General features: G+C 42.3%; 1 protein-coding gene across 5 annotated transcripts in view; it reads left to right on the top strand.

Annotated features, from left to right (window-relative positions):
* Positions 1 to 18,403, top strand: part of LOC137374623 (transmembrane protein 45B-like) — a 107,856-nt gene that overhangs the window by 60,046 nt on the left and 29,407 nt on the right. For 2 of the 5 annotated variants that reach the window (XM_068041028.1, XM_068041027.1), the window contains exon 2: positions 13,471 to 13,683. In XM_068041028.1, the coding sequence (XP_067897129.1) occupies positions 13,494 to 13,683 (190 nt within the window). In that variant the 5' untranslated portion in view covers positions 13,471 to 13,493. Of the gene's footprint in view, positions 1 to 2,738; positions 2,810 to 10,556; positions 10,607 to 13,470; positions 13,684 to 18,403 lie in introns of those variants that run through there. The other 3 variants (XM_068041030.1, XM_068041029.1, XM_068041031.1) reach the window with 3 other exon arrangements.

An 18,403-nucleotide genomic window follows, 5' to 3' on the forward strand; every position in this document is an offset into this window, starting at 1 on the left:
TTCCCAGCTCCAACCCGCTGTGTTCTCATCAACTGTAAATTTTATGATGGTGCATCATGCCATCAATGAGAGTCCTGCTAAAGGCAGGTGGGGGCCTACTTAATAATAGTAAAGAAGGCTAATAAAATGCGATCCTTTATTACTAGAGGAATTGAAAATAAAAGTAAGGATGTTATGCTTCAGTTATACAGGGCATTGGTGAGTCCACATCTCGAATACTGTTTGCAGTTTTGATCTTATATAAGGAAGGATGTAAATGCATTGGAAGCAGTTCAGATGAGTTTTGCTACATTGATACCTGGAATGAGCGGGTTGTCTTATGAGGAAAGGTTGGACAGACTGGGCTTGTTTTTGTTGGATTTTAGAAGAATGAGGGGAGAATTGATTGAAGTTTATAAAATCCTGAACGGTCATGACAAGGTGGATGTGGAAAGGATGTTTTTTCTTGTGGGTGAGTCTAGCACTGTTTTGAATTAGGAGTTGCCCTTTTAGGACAGAGATGAGGAGAATTTGTTTTCTCTCAGAGGGTTGTGCGACTTTGGAACTCTCTGCCTCAGAAGGTGGTGGAGGCGGGGTCATTAAGTATTTTTAAGGCAGAGGTAGATAGATTCTTGTTAGGCAAGGAATCAAAGGTTATTGGGGGTAGATGGGAGTGTGGAATTTGAGACACAAAGAGATCAGCCATAATCTTATTGAATGGCGGAGCAGGCTACAGTGTCCAGTGTCCTATTTCTGCTCCTAATTTGTATGTTCCTATTCACAATATTAACAAAATCAAGGGGAATCCTGCACTATTTGCAGCTCGGCAGCCAAACCACAGTGGGAGGTGCCAGCCTTCCAGAAGGGGCCAAGGTAAGTCTTTAAAAATTAATTCTGTTAGATCTGCTTATGGACTAGGTGGAACAGTACAGCTATGCCTCCAGACTCTGTATGGTCCTGAGGCCTCTCCAGCACACCCCCTGCCCCCCCTCACCCTCCCGATCCAGCTTCCCCCAGATCCCTAATTGTCCTGGAACACCTCCTCTATCTCCCTCCACTGTTCACTTCCAAATACCTCCTCCCACTGACTGTCGAAGACTATACCCATGGGTCACTGGCTGCGTCCTCCTGCGACCAAATTCCTGCTCCTGCCCGCTGGCCAAGTTGTCAATCTGGCCATGTGTCGAACAGGACTCTGAGAACCTTTATTTAAATGAGGCCCTGTTAAGATCTGCCAAGTCTCCATGTCCCCTACTTTCCTGGTGCGCCTGCAGCTTTGGGGCTTGCACACACATTTTAGAATCATGTTGAAACTGCACTACATTTCCTCCTCTACTCGATTTTCTAAAATCTCTGTGCCCTTCTTTATGTTCTCACCATTGCCAAACATGGTTTGCTGGGTGGGGGCGAGGGGCTGGGGGGAGGCTTGCTGGGGGGCTACACCTGGATGAGAAATGTTTGAATCTCTGAGCTATCATAAAAAGTGATATTCATGTATACCAATTTATGGGACTGTTGTAATGGCAGCTTCTAAGTGCAGTTTGTAAATATTAATCCAGTATTACATTTTGAGTCTGGGTAGCTAGGGTGCCTCCTAAGAGTGCTTTTTCTATTACCAAAGGCATAATTTGCTTTCTGTGTCTATTTTTATTTTAAAGATGTTGTTTCCAGGTGATATGGGACAAACTAAGTGAGTTACTCAAACAGAAACAAAGGTCACTTGTTGGCCATTGACAGCAGGTACAGACTCACGTCTCTCTCGTTCTCACTTAATCATGTGACTGTTTCCTCACAGTGTTTCCCCAGGCCTTGCTATTTATAATGCAGTTATTGCTTCCACTGTTAACATAAGTATTAACCCTTTGGGGCTGGAGAACTTTTTACATTTTATTTGGAATAACTTTTTAAGAATATTTCATAACCTTTTCTTTAATGGTGCTATACAAAAACTATGTATATATTATGTGCGTGTAGCTACATGTCATATAAGAATAGTATGAGACTTGGTTGTGTCATCTCCCTCTCTTCCTCCTACTATTAAATATTACACAGATGCTTGATGTTTATATTTAGATGTGAAGACCTATAATGATGTACTGAAGGGCTGTTGTTATCAATGGACTCAAATTTCAACACAAGTCGCACCCTTTAGAAAACAAGGGAGCTGAGGGCAAATAAAAGAAACTTTTAAGACTTAACTTCAGTTACACATTACAGATAGTTCCTGCAGGATTAGTGTGTTTTGGATCTTTTTTCCTTCTGTTCCCCAATTTTAAAATAAATCAATACTAAAATGACATTTTTTATCACAAAAGTAAGGTTATATATATAAAAGGGAAAGACTTGTTTTTGACTATTCTTGGCATAAATGAATTTATCTTTGTATGGAAATATTTCACAAACTTTAAGCTTAATGGTTCTTGTTTTCCCCTCCCAGGTAGGCCGAGGGCTACATGTGCCCATTTTAAAGACAAATACATTAAAGAATGTTAATTATTTCATCTGTGTCCTTTTTATAATTCTGTGTTTTGCTCACTTATTTTTAGTAATAGATAGGTATCCTGTTTTACAGATGCATATCAAGTTTCATTGTTTCTGCAGGGGCCGTACTAGCAATCTTTGACAAGATAGGCATGCCACTTTAGTAAATGATTAACAAACTGCCATTATTTTTATAGAGTGAGAAGTTCTCATTAGCTGCTAAATCATCTGCTTGCATAGTCTATCAGGAAGGAAATATATCCTGCTTGAGAAACCATCTTTTTTAAAAATGAAATTAAATCCCGCTAAAGCTACAGAAACAGAAGGAGGAGAACTGTTGATATTAAAGGTATGACATTCCTTAGATTCTGATCTCTAGAAAGATGCTATTTAGTGTGAGTTGGTTTATCTCAGAGTGGCCTGCTTTGTATCGTGCGTGCTATACAGTGAAGTGGTGTACGTTATAGCAAAGAGCGATATGCAAGCATGTTGCTAAATGTTAAAGTAGGATATGAGTTGAGAAAGTACTATGTGGACTTTACAGAAAATGCCAATTTACTTGAAATGTAGTACTTGCAGTTCTCTGAATAATGAGAAATTTGAGCAGGAGCTTAGTACCTATGGTTGAGTGCACCTCAGTAGTAAATTGCAATTTGTGGATTCGAGTTCAGTTTCTAGGTTTGTCTCTTACTGATCCATCAGTCACAGTTGAGTAAATATTGTCAGTATTTGGCAATGTTACCAGATGGACCACCTCACAATAATAATACAAGAGTATTCTTCTCTTGGAACAGGTGGCAGAAGTGTGTTGGTGAGCAGTTGTTAATTTTCTGCTATCTAAATCCATTTTCACTTGCATCTAATAAACAATCACAGAAACTCTAAAGCCTGAACGTCTCTGTCATAGTTAACTATTGAGGCTGTATGCTATTAGGTGAGTATTTGAGAAGATCAATGAGATATTAAAACTAAAAAGTGGGCCTGCTAACTTTGCAAACCAATACTGTAAGCAGGATTCTCCAATTCTAATTGTATGCAGTACATTCTAAACTCCTGTTTTGTGTGAAGCTGTAATTATGGTTCCTCAATATTTAACAGTTATTGTGCTCCTTATCAGATTTTCTGAACTGATGTAAGTTCAAAGTCAACTCTGGCAATTTTCATGCTTTCATGTTTTAATTGAATTTATTAAAATCTGCCAATGGACACATACTACCACTTGCGAAAATAAAATCTAATTTGTGGCAATAGGTAGCCCCGTGTTACTGAATTTTAAAATCTCTAGCTCCAGTTTGGCATCGAGGACACTTGGCTATTTCAGAGATACTAATTGTTTTATATTCGTTCATGGGATGTTAGCATCACTGGCTAGGCCAGCATTTATTGCCATCCCTAATTGCCCTTGAGAAGGTGGAGGTAAGCTGCCTTCTGGGACCCCTGCAGTTGGTGTAGGTACACCAACAGTGTTGTTAGGAAGGGAGTTCCAGGATTTTAACCCAGCGACAGTGAAGGAATGGCGATATAGTTCCAAGTCAGGATGGTGTGTGGCTTGGAGGGGAACTTGTAGCTGGTGGTGTTTCCACGCACCTGCTGCCCTTGTCCTTCTTGGTAGTAGAGGTTGTGGGTTTGGAAGGTGCTGTTGAAGAAGCCTTGGCAAGTTGCTGCAGTGTATGTTGTAGATGGTATACACTGCTGCCACTGTGCATCGGTGGTGGAGGGAGTGAATGTTGCAGGTGTGGATGGGGTATCAGTCAAGCGGACTGCTTTGTCCTGGATAGTGTCGAGCTTCTCGAATGTTGTTGGAGCTGCACCCCATCCAGGCAAGAGGAGAATATTCCATCACACTCCTGACTTGTGCCTTGTAGACGGTGGACAGGCTTTGGGGAGTCAGGAGGTGAGTTACTCGCTGCAGGATTCCTTGCCTCTGACCTGCTCTTGTAGCCATGGTATTTATATGGCTACTCCAGTTCAGTTTCTGGTCAATGGTAAGCCCCAGGATGTTCATAGTGGGGGATTCAGCAATGGTAATGCCATTGAACATCAAGGGGAGATGGTTAGATTATCTCTTGTTTGAGATTGTCATTGCCTGGCACTTTTGTGGTGTAAATGTTACTTTCTACTATCAGCCCAAGCCTGGATATTGTCCAGGTCTTGCTGCATTTCTACACGGACTGCTTCAGTATCTGAGGAGTAACGAATGGTGCTGAACATTGTGCAATCATCAGTGAACATCCCAACTTCTGACCTTATAATTGAAGGAAGGTCATTGATGAAGCAGCTAAAGATGGTTGGGCCTAGGACACTATCCTGAGGAATTCCTGCAGTGATGTCCTGAAGCTCAGATGATTGACCTCCAACAACCACAACCATCGTCCTGCACGCTAGGTACGATTCTAACCAGCGGAGAGTTTTCTCCCTGATTCCCATTGACTCCAGTTTTGCAAATGCTCCTTGATGCCATACTCAGTCAAATGCTACCTTGATGTCAAGGGCAGTCACTCTCACCTCACCTCTTGAGTTCAGCTCTTTTGTCCATGTTTGAACCAAGGAACCCAAACTGAGTGTCACGGAGCAGGTTATTGCTAAGCAAGTGCCGCTTGATAGCACTGTCAATGATGCCTTCCATCACTTTACTGATGATCAAGAATAGACTGATGTGGCAGTAGTTGGCCGTGTTGGATTTGTCCTGCTTTTTGTGTACAGGACATACCTGGGCAATTTTTCACATTGCCGGGTAATTGCCAGTGTTGTAGCTGTACTGGAACACTGTATTGGCTAGGGGCGGGGCAAGGTCTGGAGCAGAGGTCCTCAATACTATTGCCGGAATGTTGTCAGGGCCCATAGCCTTTGCAGTATCCAGTGCCTTCAGTCATTTCTTGATATCACGGGGAGTGAATCGAATTGGCTGAAGACTGGCATCTGTGATGCTGGGCATTTCAGGAGATGGCCGAGATGGATCATCCAGTCTGCACTTCTGGCTGAAGATTGTTGCTAATGCTTCAACCTTATCTTTTGCACTGATGTGCTGGTCTCCTCCATCATTGAGGATGGGGATATTTGGTGGAGTCAGCTCCTCCAGTTTGTTGTTTAATTGTCCACCACCATTCACGACTGGATGTGGTAGGACTGCAGAGCTTAGATCTGATCTGTTAGTTGTAGGATCGCTTAGCTCTGTCTATCGCATGCTGCTTCCTCTGTTTGGCATGCAACTAGTCCTGTGTTGTAGCTTTACCAGGTTGACACCTCATTTTGAGGTATGCCTGGTGCTGCTCCTGGCATGTCCTCCTGCACTCTTCATTGAACCAGGGTTGGTCCCCCAGCTTGATGGTAATGGTAGAGTGGAGGATGTGCTGGGCCATGAGGTTACAGATTGTGGTTGAGTACAATTCTGCTGCTGCTGAAGGCCCACAGCACCTCATGGATGCCCAGTTTTGCATTGCTAGATCTGTTCAAAATCTATCCCATTTATCACGGTGCTGATTCATCACCTGCTGATATCAGAAAAGCAGGTCACATGCAATGATGAGACCTGAACTCTAAATTTCCCATGAAGGCAATTTAGAGTAAACAATCTTATCTACAAAATAGGAAGGTTTTTGAAAGGCTTTCACTTTTTCAATACAATACATCCAGCTTACACATATGATGGCATCAGTAATGATTTTGGTGGGATGTAATTATACACTAAGCAACATCATCTTGCGTTATACAGCTTCAATACTAAGTAATATCAGTAAGCCTTAGACTGTGATACACAAGGAGGGTGGATTGAGAAGATTGGCTATCAATGAAAAGGTAGTGCTGAAGTTATAGTAGGCACCCTTGGTATACAGGTAACTGTTGGACAGGAATATGGCCGCTATTTAAAAACCTGTAGTCAAGAAGGAAAGAAATTGCAATTAAAATTGAATGCCAAGATAATTAAGATAATATTAATGGGCTGACAGCTCACCAAGACAGATCACAGTAAAACAAGCAAGTAGATTTAGACACTTGCAATTAGACAAAATGGTGAATGTAAGACAAACATAACATTTATCTTAAAAACTATATAACAAAAAAAACTGGGATGTGAAGAGTTTGATGGTTGAACTGAGAATTATTTAAAGGGACTATAATGCAACCAACCCTATTTAGCACTTGCTAATAAACGTGTTTGTTGTGTTTGGAGGTGCAGCAAGAGGGAGGAATAGAGGGAATTGACTTCACAAATTAAAGAACATAGGCACAATAGAATTCAGGTGTTTGAAGTGTGGATTTAAGAGTAGATTTTCCAATCAGTTACACCCAATAAATGTGAGTAAAGTGTGTCCTACCCGAACAGCACTGTTGGTGTACCTGCACCCCAAGGACTGCAGCGGTTCAAGAAGGCAGTTCACCACCACCTTCTCAAGGGCAATTAGGGGATGGGCAATAAATGCTGGCTTTGCCAGTGATGCCCACATACCCATACGAATTAATAAAAAAAGTCAGTAAAATGAAGGAAATCCACTGTGGTGAATTTCTGTCCATTTAGGGCCCTGTCCAATTTTGCAGTTGGCTTATATACTGGAATCAGAAGTGCCACCAGTTTGCAGGTTGTTATATTAAAATAAACCCCTGTGAAATCATTCATGCATGAAATTTCCTGGCTTAGCCTGGCATAATGCTCTGTCATCTACCCAACTATATAAAATGGGTGTTCAGGCCTGCTAGGGACTGCGCTGTTTATGGAACTGTATTTACAGAGCCCAGTCGTACGATTTATAGTAGAATGTTGAGACTATTTCAGGACCCTTGCTCTTTTTTCTTTCCTGTTTTCAGGAGACTTTATGCCAAGTATTTTGGCATTGCAATATTTTGGTACATCCAAATTATGGTTTTCCCTGTGGGTATTCCATATATTGTTTGGAAGAAAATGAAGAGAAGCAGTGAATGGAGGTCAGGCTTCACAGGCACATAGTCCACCCTCATTTGTAGGCAGAGGCACAGCTACTTGGCAATACCCAATTAGAACTGACTCAACAAGGCTTTCGGTCAGCAGGGAACTACATCTGGAGTTGTGCCGTGTTCTGCAAGGATATCTGCACCTTAAATGCATAAAAGAACTGGAACTGCCTATGGCTATGCCCTCAAATTCTCTTCCTCTGTGTCTTTCCTGGCAAACTGCTATGCAATCCTATGGGGTGTGAAAAAGAAGGACTTATGTTTATATAGCACTTTTCACAACCACCAGACATTCCAATGTGCTTTACAGCCATTGGCGTGCTTATAAAGTATAGTCACTGTTATAATGTAGGAAATGCAGCAGCCAATTTGCACTCAACAAACTCTCACAAATAGCCATGTGATAATGATCAGATAATCTGTTTTTGTCATGTTGATTGAGGGATACATATCAGTCAGGACACCAGGATAACTCCCATGCTGTTCATGAAGATAGTGCCATGGGATCTTTTACGACCGAGGTGGGAGGAGTGCACTGTCTTTTCTGGTCCCACTTCTCCGCAGGTCACAACATATATTTTAAAAATGTTTACCCAGTTACCGATTCGGTCAATCATAAACTATACACTTTATCCCAGAATAAAGTACATCAAGCAGGTTTCTTTAATGAACATCAAAATTATCAGTTTATTATGAAACAAGAGTTGTCCAGTTCCCTTTAAAATTCCCCCCACCCTCAAACACACTGAAAAAAATACAGAAATTCTCTCCTTTGTCTGTTACAAAACAAAGACCAAAAAAAGAACACTTTGCTAATTCTTGAAGAGAAAAAGAGAAGATATGGAAGGAATTCAGTTGTCCCTTTTGGTCTGGCATCTGGGTATATGGAGACGGGTCACTGGGATCTTTTCTAAAGCAGTTCTTTTCAGGCGACGTTGAGAATTACTCTGGCAGGTTTTTCCAGCCTCTCAAGAGAGATGCAGCACCAGGGATTTTAGCTCTCCCACACAGGATCTTTGCAGGGTTTCTTCAAAGAGGTAGAGAAAGAAGTGAGCTGGGTGGTTTCTTTTTCCTAGGCAGGCAAAACACCAACTGTCTTCAAAACATTTCACACCCCAACTGAACTGAAAACAATATTCTAACCCCAAAACAGAAAGTCATCCTCCTGACCTCTATAAACCTTGACATGTGGCTTCTCTGTAAACATCTTCCCCACATCACCAAGGTTTCTGTTTTTTATTGAGCTTAAAGCACATCCACCTACACAAGCAGATGGGGCTTCAATTTTAACATCGCATGTGAGAGATTTCCCACAGTGTAGTACCCCCTTCATACTGCACTGGAGTGTCAGCCTTGACTTTTGTGCACAAGTCTCAGAGTGGGACTTGAGCCCAGAACCGTATGACCAAGAGTTAAGACTGCTACCAACGGAGCCACAGCTGACAGTCTCTAGTGTGAGGCAGGACCACCCTACTTGTTACCATTTCCTCCACTCGGCCAGCTATTTGATGTGGGATTTGTATATTGCACTGCTGTATCACTTGGGTAGTTTCCTGTCTCCATTCGGTCTTGACAGCTATTTTTGATATTCAAAAAGGTCCTTGTAAAAGCTGATATATTTTAAATGTTTTACCTGCCTGTGTTAAAAATCTACCAATATTTTTGTCCCCATGTGTGCTTTTTTCTGGAATGATTAAAAGACGGGCCTTGAGATTGAGCAATGTATTTGCAGATAGTGCACAGGCAGTCCCTCTGCTAAATTGGTGTGTGTTGCACCCATTTTATAATTGAGAAACAGGTGCAATGCATACCAATGTCGATCCCAATAATTACATACATGATTGAAGACAAACCAAAATAACGGGGAGAGATGGGTGGGAACAAAGATGTTCCTCATTCAGCTTTATGATACAAAGCATCAGAAAGTGCCAAAAAATAATGGCCCAATTTCGCTGTGAGTCACAAGTTAGATTTGTACTTGCCTATAGTCTTTCTCTGAGGTTTTGCACAGCAAGTTGCTGTCAGCCAAACATCCAGGGAAAGCAACTGTGTATCTCCATAACCAATCATATTAAAGAATCATTAATAAGCAGCACTGTCTAAACCAGGAAGTGCAAGTTAGAATACTTAATTCAATGTCAAACCAGGTACAAAAAGTGAAATAAAGAGAGGGAAAAAAGGGTGGATTAAGAGAGAGGACAGATAAAACAGGCAGAAAGAAAAAGAAATGTTACTTTTTAAAAAAAATGCTTGAACGATACAAACTGAAGAATAAGAGTGCACACTTATAAAAGTTAATTTTCAGTGCTAGAGAGGTCATTTGGCAGTAACTATGAGTTCCCAGCCAATAAAAGGATACGTAGACTGGAATGGACAAAGGCCTAACTTTTTGTGCCGAGTCTAGTCCATATCTGTAGATCTATATAGGAACTTCATACTGTTCAATACATTTTGAATGGAGAGCCACACGGCGAGATGCCGTTTCACGCAACTTATGGAGCATCTCAAACAGTAACTTTTGAATCTTCGTGTTTAACTGCACATGTATGCTAGCCGGAAGTTGCTGTCTGATTTGCACATAAATAACGATGAGCACCGTTAGCCTCATCATTATTTTCAGAGCAATATCTAGACCAATGTTCGATAGTTCTAAATAATTGAAAACTTGCACGCATTTGGCAATCAGAAAATGGTCTTTGGTAGTCAAAAATTGCACAGAGGAAATGAAATGCAATCTGTTTGTTGTGCAACCTGAATGAACCCTTGAGGATGCTTGTTGTTCCAGATTATTCTTCTGCTTTCACTGTTACTTATGATCAAATACAGGAGTGCTTTAGTAGTCAGGAACAGGTGTATGGTACAGTGGATGTGCTGTTTTTTATCTCATGAGCCTTTCGGTTCCATTCAAAGTGTGAGTTCCAAACATGTGCCGTACTTTGATAACTAATTACACTGAATATGCTGGGAAGCGTAAGTGTGCAGCTGTTGATATTCAAAACAAGGATCTAATTATCTCAGATAACATGCAGTACGATGAGCAGTTGATGTGCTTTGGATTTAGGGCATTTGTAAATTCTAATTATTATACTATTTGTTATTAGTATTCCTCCAAGACACACATTGTGTGTTTTATTTTCATTAAACCCATTCCAGTGCTTCCATATTTACAGGTCTCTACCCTCCCAACCAACAAGCCTTTGCCTTGCCATTTTAAAAACATGTGAGTACGATTCACAACGATATACTTATGAGTCATATTTTTAAGAATAATCATGGCCTTTGTAAACTGATTCTATGTAAAAGCTTCCAGTGTAGGATACAACCATACAGCAAAGCCCAGGTTGTTTCCTACCAAGCCATGATACTGGGACAGAGAAATGAGTGGCATTGACCAAAAAAAATGCAGTTGGCCAGGATTTTATGCTGACGATGGGGGTTTTGACTGGAAAAAGCAACGCCAAGAACGCCGTGTCGCCTCTTCCCTGAAAGGCCTGCAGAATCTGGTGCCACTCAGGCACTTAAGTGGACAGCGGCAAGCCTTTCACAGGATCAAGGACCCCAACGCGGAAGTCCCACCCTTGGAGAGCTGCCGGCCAATTGGAGGCTGCCCCATCCCAATGCTGGGTCCCTCGTTCAGGAGCTAAATGCCTTTTAATGAGGAGCCTCTCCCCCCGCCCCCACCCGGCTTCTTTGGAGCCAGGAAGCAACCTGCATGGTTCTACATGCTGTGCTTCCCGTGCGGTGACAGGGCCGCCCGCCATACAGCTAATGGTGGCATCTGCAGGATGAGGCCCTTAATTGGGGTTAATTGTCCGGTTAAGGGCTCCAATTGGCGCCGGGCACGGCAGGATGGCTGGAACCCTCCCCCCACCACCACCACCATCCCACCCAATTTTATGCTCTCCCCACCTCCAAACCTGCCACGAGGGGGAGCATAAAGTTCCCACCAGTGAGTCAGGAATAGAAACAGACAAAATGGAGTGAAGACGACCAGAACAAAATAAGGTAGGAGGATTTACAGTTTTTCGGATCATAGACTCTATATATTGTTGGCAAAGGTCATGAAGACGTCTGTAGCCGGAGCCAAAGAGGACATGTAATGATTAAGGTAACCCCAGAAAATCTATAAAGGAGCAGAAAATTATAAATGCTACAATATTTACTTGGTCAAAATATCTCAGCAATTCCATCAATTCCACATTTGTTTCATGCTGTGGTCTGTTTAAACAGGAAGACCACCAATGGAATATGAGGGGGGAGAAAGGAAAAAAAATATAGTAGACGGACTGGGACTGCTGTGCAATCTCTCCGTCACTTCTTGTTGCTAAAAGAAATAAGGGTGTTCCATTCTGTATTTATATACTGTTTCTCTTTTTGAAATTTAATGTTCCTCCTTGCCAAGCACTATCCTTAGCTTCCAAGACTCCGCTAATGCAACTCTGTCATTCCAACAAACACAAGCCCTTTGATTGAAATACATTTTCTTTTCTATTTCCTTCTCCATCATGGAGTGTGTGTCCTTCACTCAGCACCAGCACATCAGCCCCTAAAACATTGGGAAGTTGCCATATAGGGAATTATGGATGGTAACCAATACCATACCACTCTGAGGGCAGAAAACTGCCATATAAGCAACAACTTTTGTTCCACAACAGTGCCCTCAGATGCTTTAAAGGTTGGTTGGGGTTGTGTCTTGTGGGTGCTGGCATCAGACTATTACAGAAACTGCCAGGCTGTTTGTGAAGAAGAAACTGAGACTGGGATGCTTTGGTGGAGACTGTTTATTATTTGCCACAGAGCATTACTTCTTCACTCCTAACAACACCCAGCCAGTGCTGGCTGATTCTTTCTATATACATATTTAAATGCAATTAATTAATCAACAGCCAACACCTGTTCACCCTATTACCTTCAACCACTAGGTATTTAACATCCATTAACAGAACTTAGACACTAACACAGATCTGATTAGAAACAGAGGAAAATTAAAAGTGACCGAAGGCCTTGTCAAATTGCTGTGTGTAGTTTTGAATTGGGGAAAGATGTAGTAAGGTGGATTTATAGATGGTATTCCATATTAGGAGGCAAACATTGATGAAGGCTCTGTCATCAGTGGTCAAGTGGAAGGAGAGGGAAAGAATGGTAGACCACAGCTGGAAGAGAGTGTGAGAGGGAGACAGGCCTGGAGGAGGTTCCAGAGATAGGGTGGCACCAGGTCATGATGGGATTTGTAGATAAGAACTCGATGTGCTGAGGAGTAGAGAGCCAATGAAAGTTGGCAAGAAGAGATGATGGGTGAGCAGGCCTTTGTGCAGGATAGATTGCAGGCGGCAGTGTTCCGGGTGAGTTGGAGTTTATGCAGAATGGAGTTTAGGAGAGCGGCAAGGAAAGCAGTGGAAAAATGGAGTCTGGTGATGACAAGGGCATATTTTGCCACCTGCTAACAGTTTTATTGGCATTGGTGGTGAGCTCAGAGGCTAAACATCATCCTGCTGTACTACTGCAATACCGTATAAAAAGGATCAATGTTATATGCCAGTCAAAAGCAAAATACTGCAGATGCAGGAAAGCTGAAGTGAAAACATAAAATGCTGGAAATACTCAGCAGGCCAGGTAGCATCTGTGGAGAGAGAAACAAGAGTTCATGTTTCCAAACAACAACTGAAAGGTCATGAAAGGTCATCGACTTGAAAAGTTATCTTGGTTTCTCTCTCTTCCTATGCTGCCTGACCTATTGTGTATTTCCAGCATTTGCTGTTTTTATATTTAAGTTAACCTCACTGCACTGCAACTATCAAAGAGGAATATAGAAATACACAGAAGTATAGCAAATTATTCTAATTTTAAGCTGTCAGTTAACTACACAGATAGCTCGAAAGACAAACAAGTGCAAACTTTATCTCAGGTATAAAATGAATTAGAGGCTGATTTAAAATATTCATTTAAAGCAGCTTACTTTCAATATTTTTAAGACTATTTAATAGCTGAGAGCCACCTATAGTCATTTGGGGGAGTTGTATATGTGGGAATGTGTTTGTGTTCTTTCAGCATTTTTCATTGATTGTGCTTCACTTTTTTTTACAGAAACTTAGCACGACTGAAAAACCATGGGTAATTTCAAAGGACACGCACTCCCTGGAAGCTTTTTCCTCTTATTTGGCCTGTGGTGGTCAGTGAAATACCCTATGCGGTACCTCTGCAGAAAGAATAAGAGTGTTTGTTACCTAGTATCAATCTCAGGGCATCGGCGATTAGACATCATTGAGGGAATTGTGAAAGCCAGCTTTGCAATGATAGGTAAGTGAAAAATATCTGATAGTGCTGGTTTCATGCTTATCCATTTCTACATAAACCCAATACTTACAGTGGGATACCTCTCCTGTTTTGAAAACTGATGTAGGTTACACATTCCTCCTGGGTAGAAGTGTACCACCAGTTCTTGCAGATGATAGTGACGTTAGTGTACATTATGCACATGCCTTTTAATAATCCTCTTTGGGGCATGATTTAGGATAAGGATGTATATACAACCAAAAGGGAAACATAAATTGATAATGAATATAAAGGAAGACTAAGGACTTTACATACAATTACACAGAATATACAGCACAGCAACAGACCATCCAAGACAAAATGCCGGCATTTATGCTCCACTTGAGCCTCGTCCCATCCTTCCTTATCAAGTTTCTGATCAGCATAACCCTCTATTCCCTTATCCCTTGTTTACATACTGTTTGCCTCAACCACTCCTTGTGGTAGCAAGTTCCGCATTCTACGTCTCTCTGGGTAAAGACGTTTCTTCTGAATTCCCCATTCGATTTCTTAGTGATTCTCTTATATTGATGACATCTAATTTTTCTGTATCCCACAAGTGGAAAGACAGGGCTGAATCTTAGTGCCCCAAAACAGGTGGGCTCTGGTCAGGTCAGATGCACATAATCTGGAATAGGAACCCAACCCGCCAGGAACCCACTACTTCCAGTTTTAATGATGGTGGGCAACCTATCCACTCATGGAAAGCAGTTTGGTCATTTATATATTATAATGAGGCTGTGTGCCTTAGTTTTAACAGTCATTCTATTTTTAACCACGGGGTTTCCTGGGCCTTGGGAAAGTCAGCAGCTGAGAGAAGACGAAAAGGGCTGAATCCATGATGACTTTACAGCACTATCTGTAGGCAGGAGGAGCAGGAGTGTTCGCTCCCTGTCCAACAAGTTACCTAGTAAAGCCTCACCATGTCACGATCTGGCTGCTCTTCCCCGCCTGACCACTATCGCACTCCCTCCTGACCACCATTGGATGATGATTGGGACCCCATCCACTCAGACCAGCATCGCACCCCACACCCCCATGATCCAAACTCCTCACCCTGCGATTGGAATGCCCCCGCACCCACCTTGCATTTGGGATACCCTCACTACAATCTTTCTCATTCCCCCAATACATCTACCTGTTCTCATCAGCTTCGGCCTTGTGAAGTAGTCTTTCCATCCAAAAGGCCTCCAGTATGGATCAGGCTGCCTGAAGGCAGGAACGCCACAGAAAAAAAAAATCAAAGCAGCCCTGCAGTTAAGTTCTACAGGACATTTGGGAAACTCATACTTCAGGGTTTTTCAATCTCACAACAATGCCACACCACCGCCCCCCCCCTCCACCCCCCAGCACCCCCACAACACCTCTCCGCACAGGCGAAAATTTTGGCCACACTCTGTGTCTATTCTATCAAAACCTTTCATAATTTTAAAGCCCTCTATTGGGTTACCCCTCAGCCTTCTCTTTTCAAGAGAAAAGAGGTCCGTCCTGTTCATCCTTACCTGATAGGTGTAACCTCACAGTTCTGGTATCATTCTTATAAATCTTTTTTGCACCCTCTCCAGTGCTTCTCTATCCTTTTCATAATATGGCAACTAGAACTGTACGCACTACTCCAAGTGTGGACTTAACTCAGTTTGGCAATAGAACTGGACATAGTCAATGTGATTTGTCAAAATGATCATTTAGGTAGGTAGACTGTATGGCTCCTGTTTGTTTACAATGTTATTTATCTTGTTAAATAGCTTTCTTTTAAGAATGATGTTTTATCAAAAAGCTTCACTCCAGTCTTTAGAACCATTGCTGTCCTTGGTACTTGATATGCTTTTCAGAACTTTATGGCAAACAGCTCTCCCAACTATGTTATGTGGTACAGGAATATTCTAGATTCATTGCCCATCTATGCTGTGAGCCAGGGAGCAGGTAGAGATTCTCCTATTCGCCTCAGTGAAAGTGGTAAAAACAAGCAGGGTGATTTCCAATAACCCCTGGTAGAAAGTGTGCTTACTTGAACATCAGGTGAAGATTGAGGTAGGATCCTCATTTGACAAGATACCGGAGAACTCCCTGTGCCTATGGAACTGTAGCCCAGCGTAACTCATTGTCTTCAGGAGAATAAAGGCAAGGTAAGGAGATGAGTAATCGTGACAAACCAAAGCATGGCGACTGGGCGACAAGGGCTATCATTTAACAACATGAGTGATGACTCCAGTGTGCAATTCACACACACGTGGACAGCATGCATTCAATGAAAGCCATGCTGCCACACAAAATGTGATAGATCATACCATTGATGTGCTAAAACAACACTTCTGTTGCCTGGATTGCTCAGTGGAGCAGGTGTCAGGATTCATGGTGGTCTGCTGCGTGCACACAACCTTGCCATCCTGAGGGCACAGCCCTTACCGCCAGCCATATGGCGAACAGCTGAAGAGCAGGTGGAAGAGGAAGGGAGGAGGCAACCTAGACAGCCCCTTTCTGCCTGGGTTGTCCATAAACAACTCATCCAACTGCGATACCAGTTAATGTAACCACAATTCACCATTCACCAACAGTCTCACACCTTATCTTCCCTTTGTCACTGATCATCAGAGTGTCTGCTTGACCACAGTGCAAAAATAAAAAGCCACCGTAAGGTTAATATTCCAAACCAAATTTATAAATTAAAGCATGCCACATTCATACAAACGTCAACCAATCACCCTTATGCATTCCTTTAGTGCCTGTCTTCCGTGTGCCTTTGACTGTCCTAGTGCTCCTACATAGTGTTACCCCAGTGGCTGCAGCATGGCTGGTGGAAGGCTGCTCATTGTAGAGTCCTTGATTGTAGGTAGATCTTGCTTTTCATTGGGGCCCAGTATTCTTCTTAAACTTTGTTTGCTGTAGGAGACTTTTCTCTCTTGGGGTTCATGTGTCTTCAGTGGATTCAGAGGCTTGTGAGAAAGAGATGGGAGCAGGCAGACAGGAGAGGCTGTGGTGAGCCAGCCAGGAGAGATCTTCAGTTCAGGAGCATTGTTAGTACAAATTCAAAAATTCATGTTGCCCAGCAGGTTAGTCATGTGACTAGCTGGTTTGACCATGTCCGTTTGTGCATTCGGCCATCTTAGCAGTCAACCTGCTAGTCTAATGATGGCCATGAAACCATTGTCGATTGTTGTAAAAACCCATCTGGTTCACTAATGTCCTTTCGGGAAGGAAATCTGCTGTCCTTACCTGGTCTGGCCTACATATGACTCCAGACCCACAGCAATGTGGTTGACTCTTACATGCCCACTGAAATGGCCTAGCAAGCCACTCAGTTAGGGCAATTAGGGATGGGCAATAAATGCTGGCCTGGCCAGCGACGCCCACATCCCATGAATGAATAAAAAAAAAACTTGGAATGAGAGCTCCCCCATCTTCAACGTCTGGTGATCAAAAGTCCATTGTGGGTTGAATGTGTCAGGGAATGGTCCGTTGTCCTTTCCAAACACTGTCTGTTAATATGCAAATGTCTTTCCAGCCAAGATCTGGCAATTTTTAAAGCAAGTCCTTTCTTCACTTCAACAACAGTTTGAAATTTAATGTCCATGTGGTGAAATTAATATACCTCATGCTTGGCAGGTGGGGGCCTGCATAACATATGGCCTACCATTCCTATCCTTCCCAGGTCAGAATCAGTTGTAGATTGACATCCTGCACCTGCTCCAGCTGTAGTGCAGCTCCCTTTAAAGAGGTGCAGGCTAGCTTTAAGTACTCCAGGCTAGCTTTAATTGGTGCTAGCCTCTCACAATTTTAGGCATGCAGCCACTGAAAAGTATGGTTAGCACTGGCTACACACTAGAATCATGGTAATGAGCAGGCAGCATGAAGTTGGCATGTTTCCTGCATCAGAAGCAACGGGTGCGGGTTAATCGCGCATCGCGATCCCTGTGCCCATTTTCGGAGGTTGTTGAATTTCGTGGCCACTGTGTCTTTCCAGCATTTTCTGTTCTGGTATATTTCTAAAATTCCATCTTTGTATTTTCTGTAAATTGCTCATTGTAATTAGAGGTAAGATTTATTTTCGGCATAGCCACTCATGCAATCGCAGGAAGCTAATCTTGCTTAGCTTCTAATGTTCACCGGTTGCCATAGTGTAGTCTCTTGATTATAGCAATTGAAGTCATTTACTGCTGATGTTCTAAATTGAATACTGTATGTTCTGTCTGCAAATCAGAGCAGGGCAGTTGGTAATATGATTATGAAGTGACTTAAGACACGATGATGAAAGTGATCAGGGAGATGAAAAGGTGAGCAGTTATTATTGGAGACCTGAAATAAAAGAAAAAGCTGGAAATGCACAGCATGTGGGTCAGCATCTGCAAGAGAAAGATAGATAAATGTTTTTGGTGTGATTCTTTTCAGAAGCTTCAAGCGAAGGGCTCCTCTTGAAGCATGAACCTACCTTTCTCTTTCAATTGCTGAGGTGGCCAACCTGCTGTGCATTTTCCAGCATTTTCTGTTTTCACTTACGATGAATATGATGATATCTTGGTGCTCCCACTGGTTCAGTTCATGAATCAGGTGTTATAGCTCGACACACATGCTGTGTTTTTCAAATATGGCAGTAATTGACCAGAGATGTACAGTAGGCATTTATATAAGTCCTAAAAATATTAAATATATATTATGCCACATATAATAACATCAATGGGCTCAATTCCTGCCTTTGCAATGCAACGTT

This window comes from Heterodontus francisci, chromosome 10 (genome assembly GCF_036365525.1).
Source record: "Heterodontus francisci isolate sHetFra1 chromosome 10, sHetFra1.hap1, whole genome shotgun sequence".
NCBI classification, from domain to species: domain Eukaryota; kingdom Metazoa; phylum Chordata; class Chondrichthyes; order Heterodontiformes; family Heterodontidae; genus Heterodontus; species Heterodontus francisci.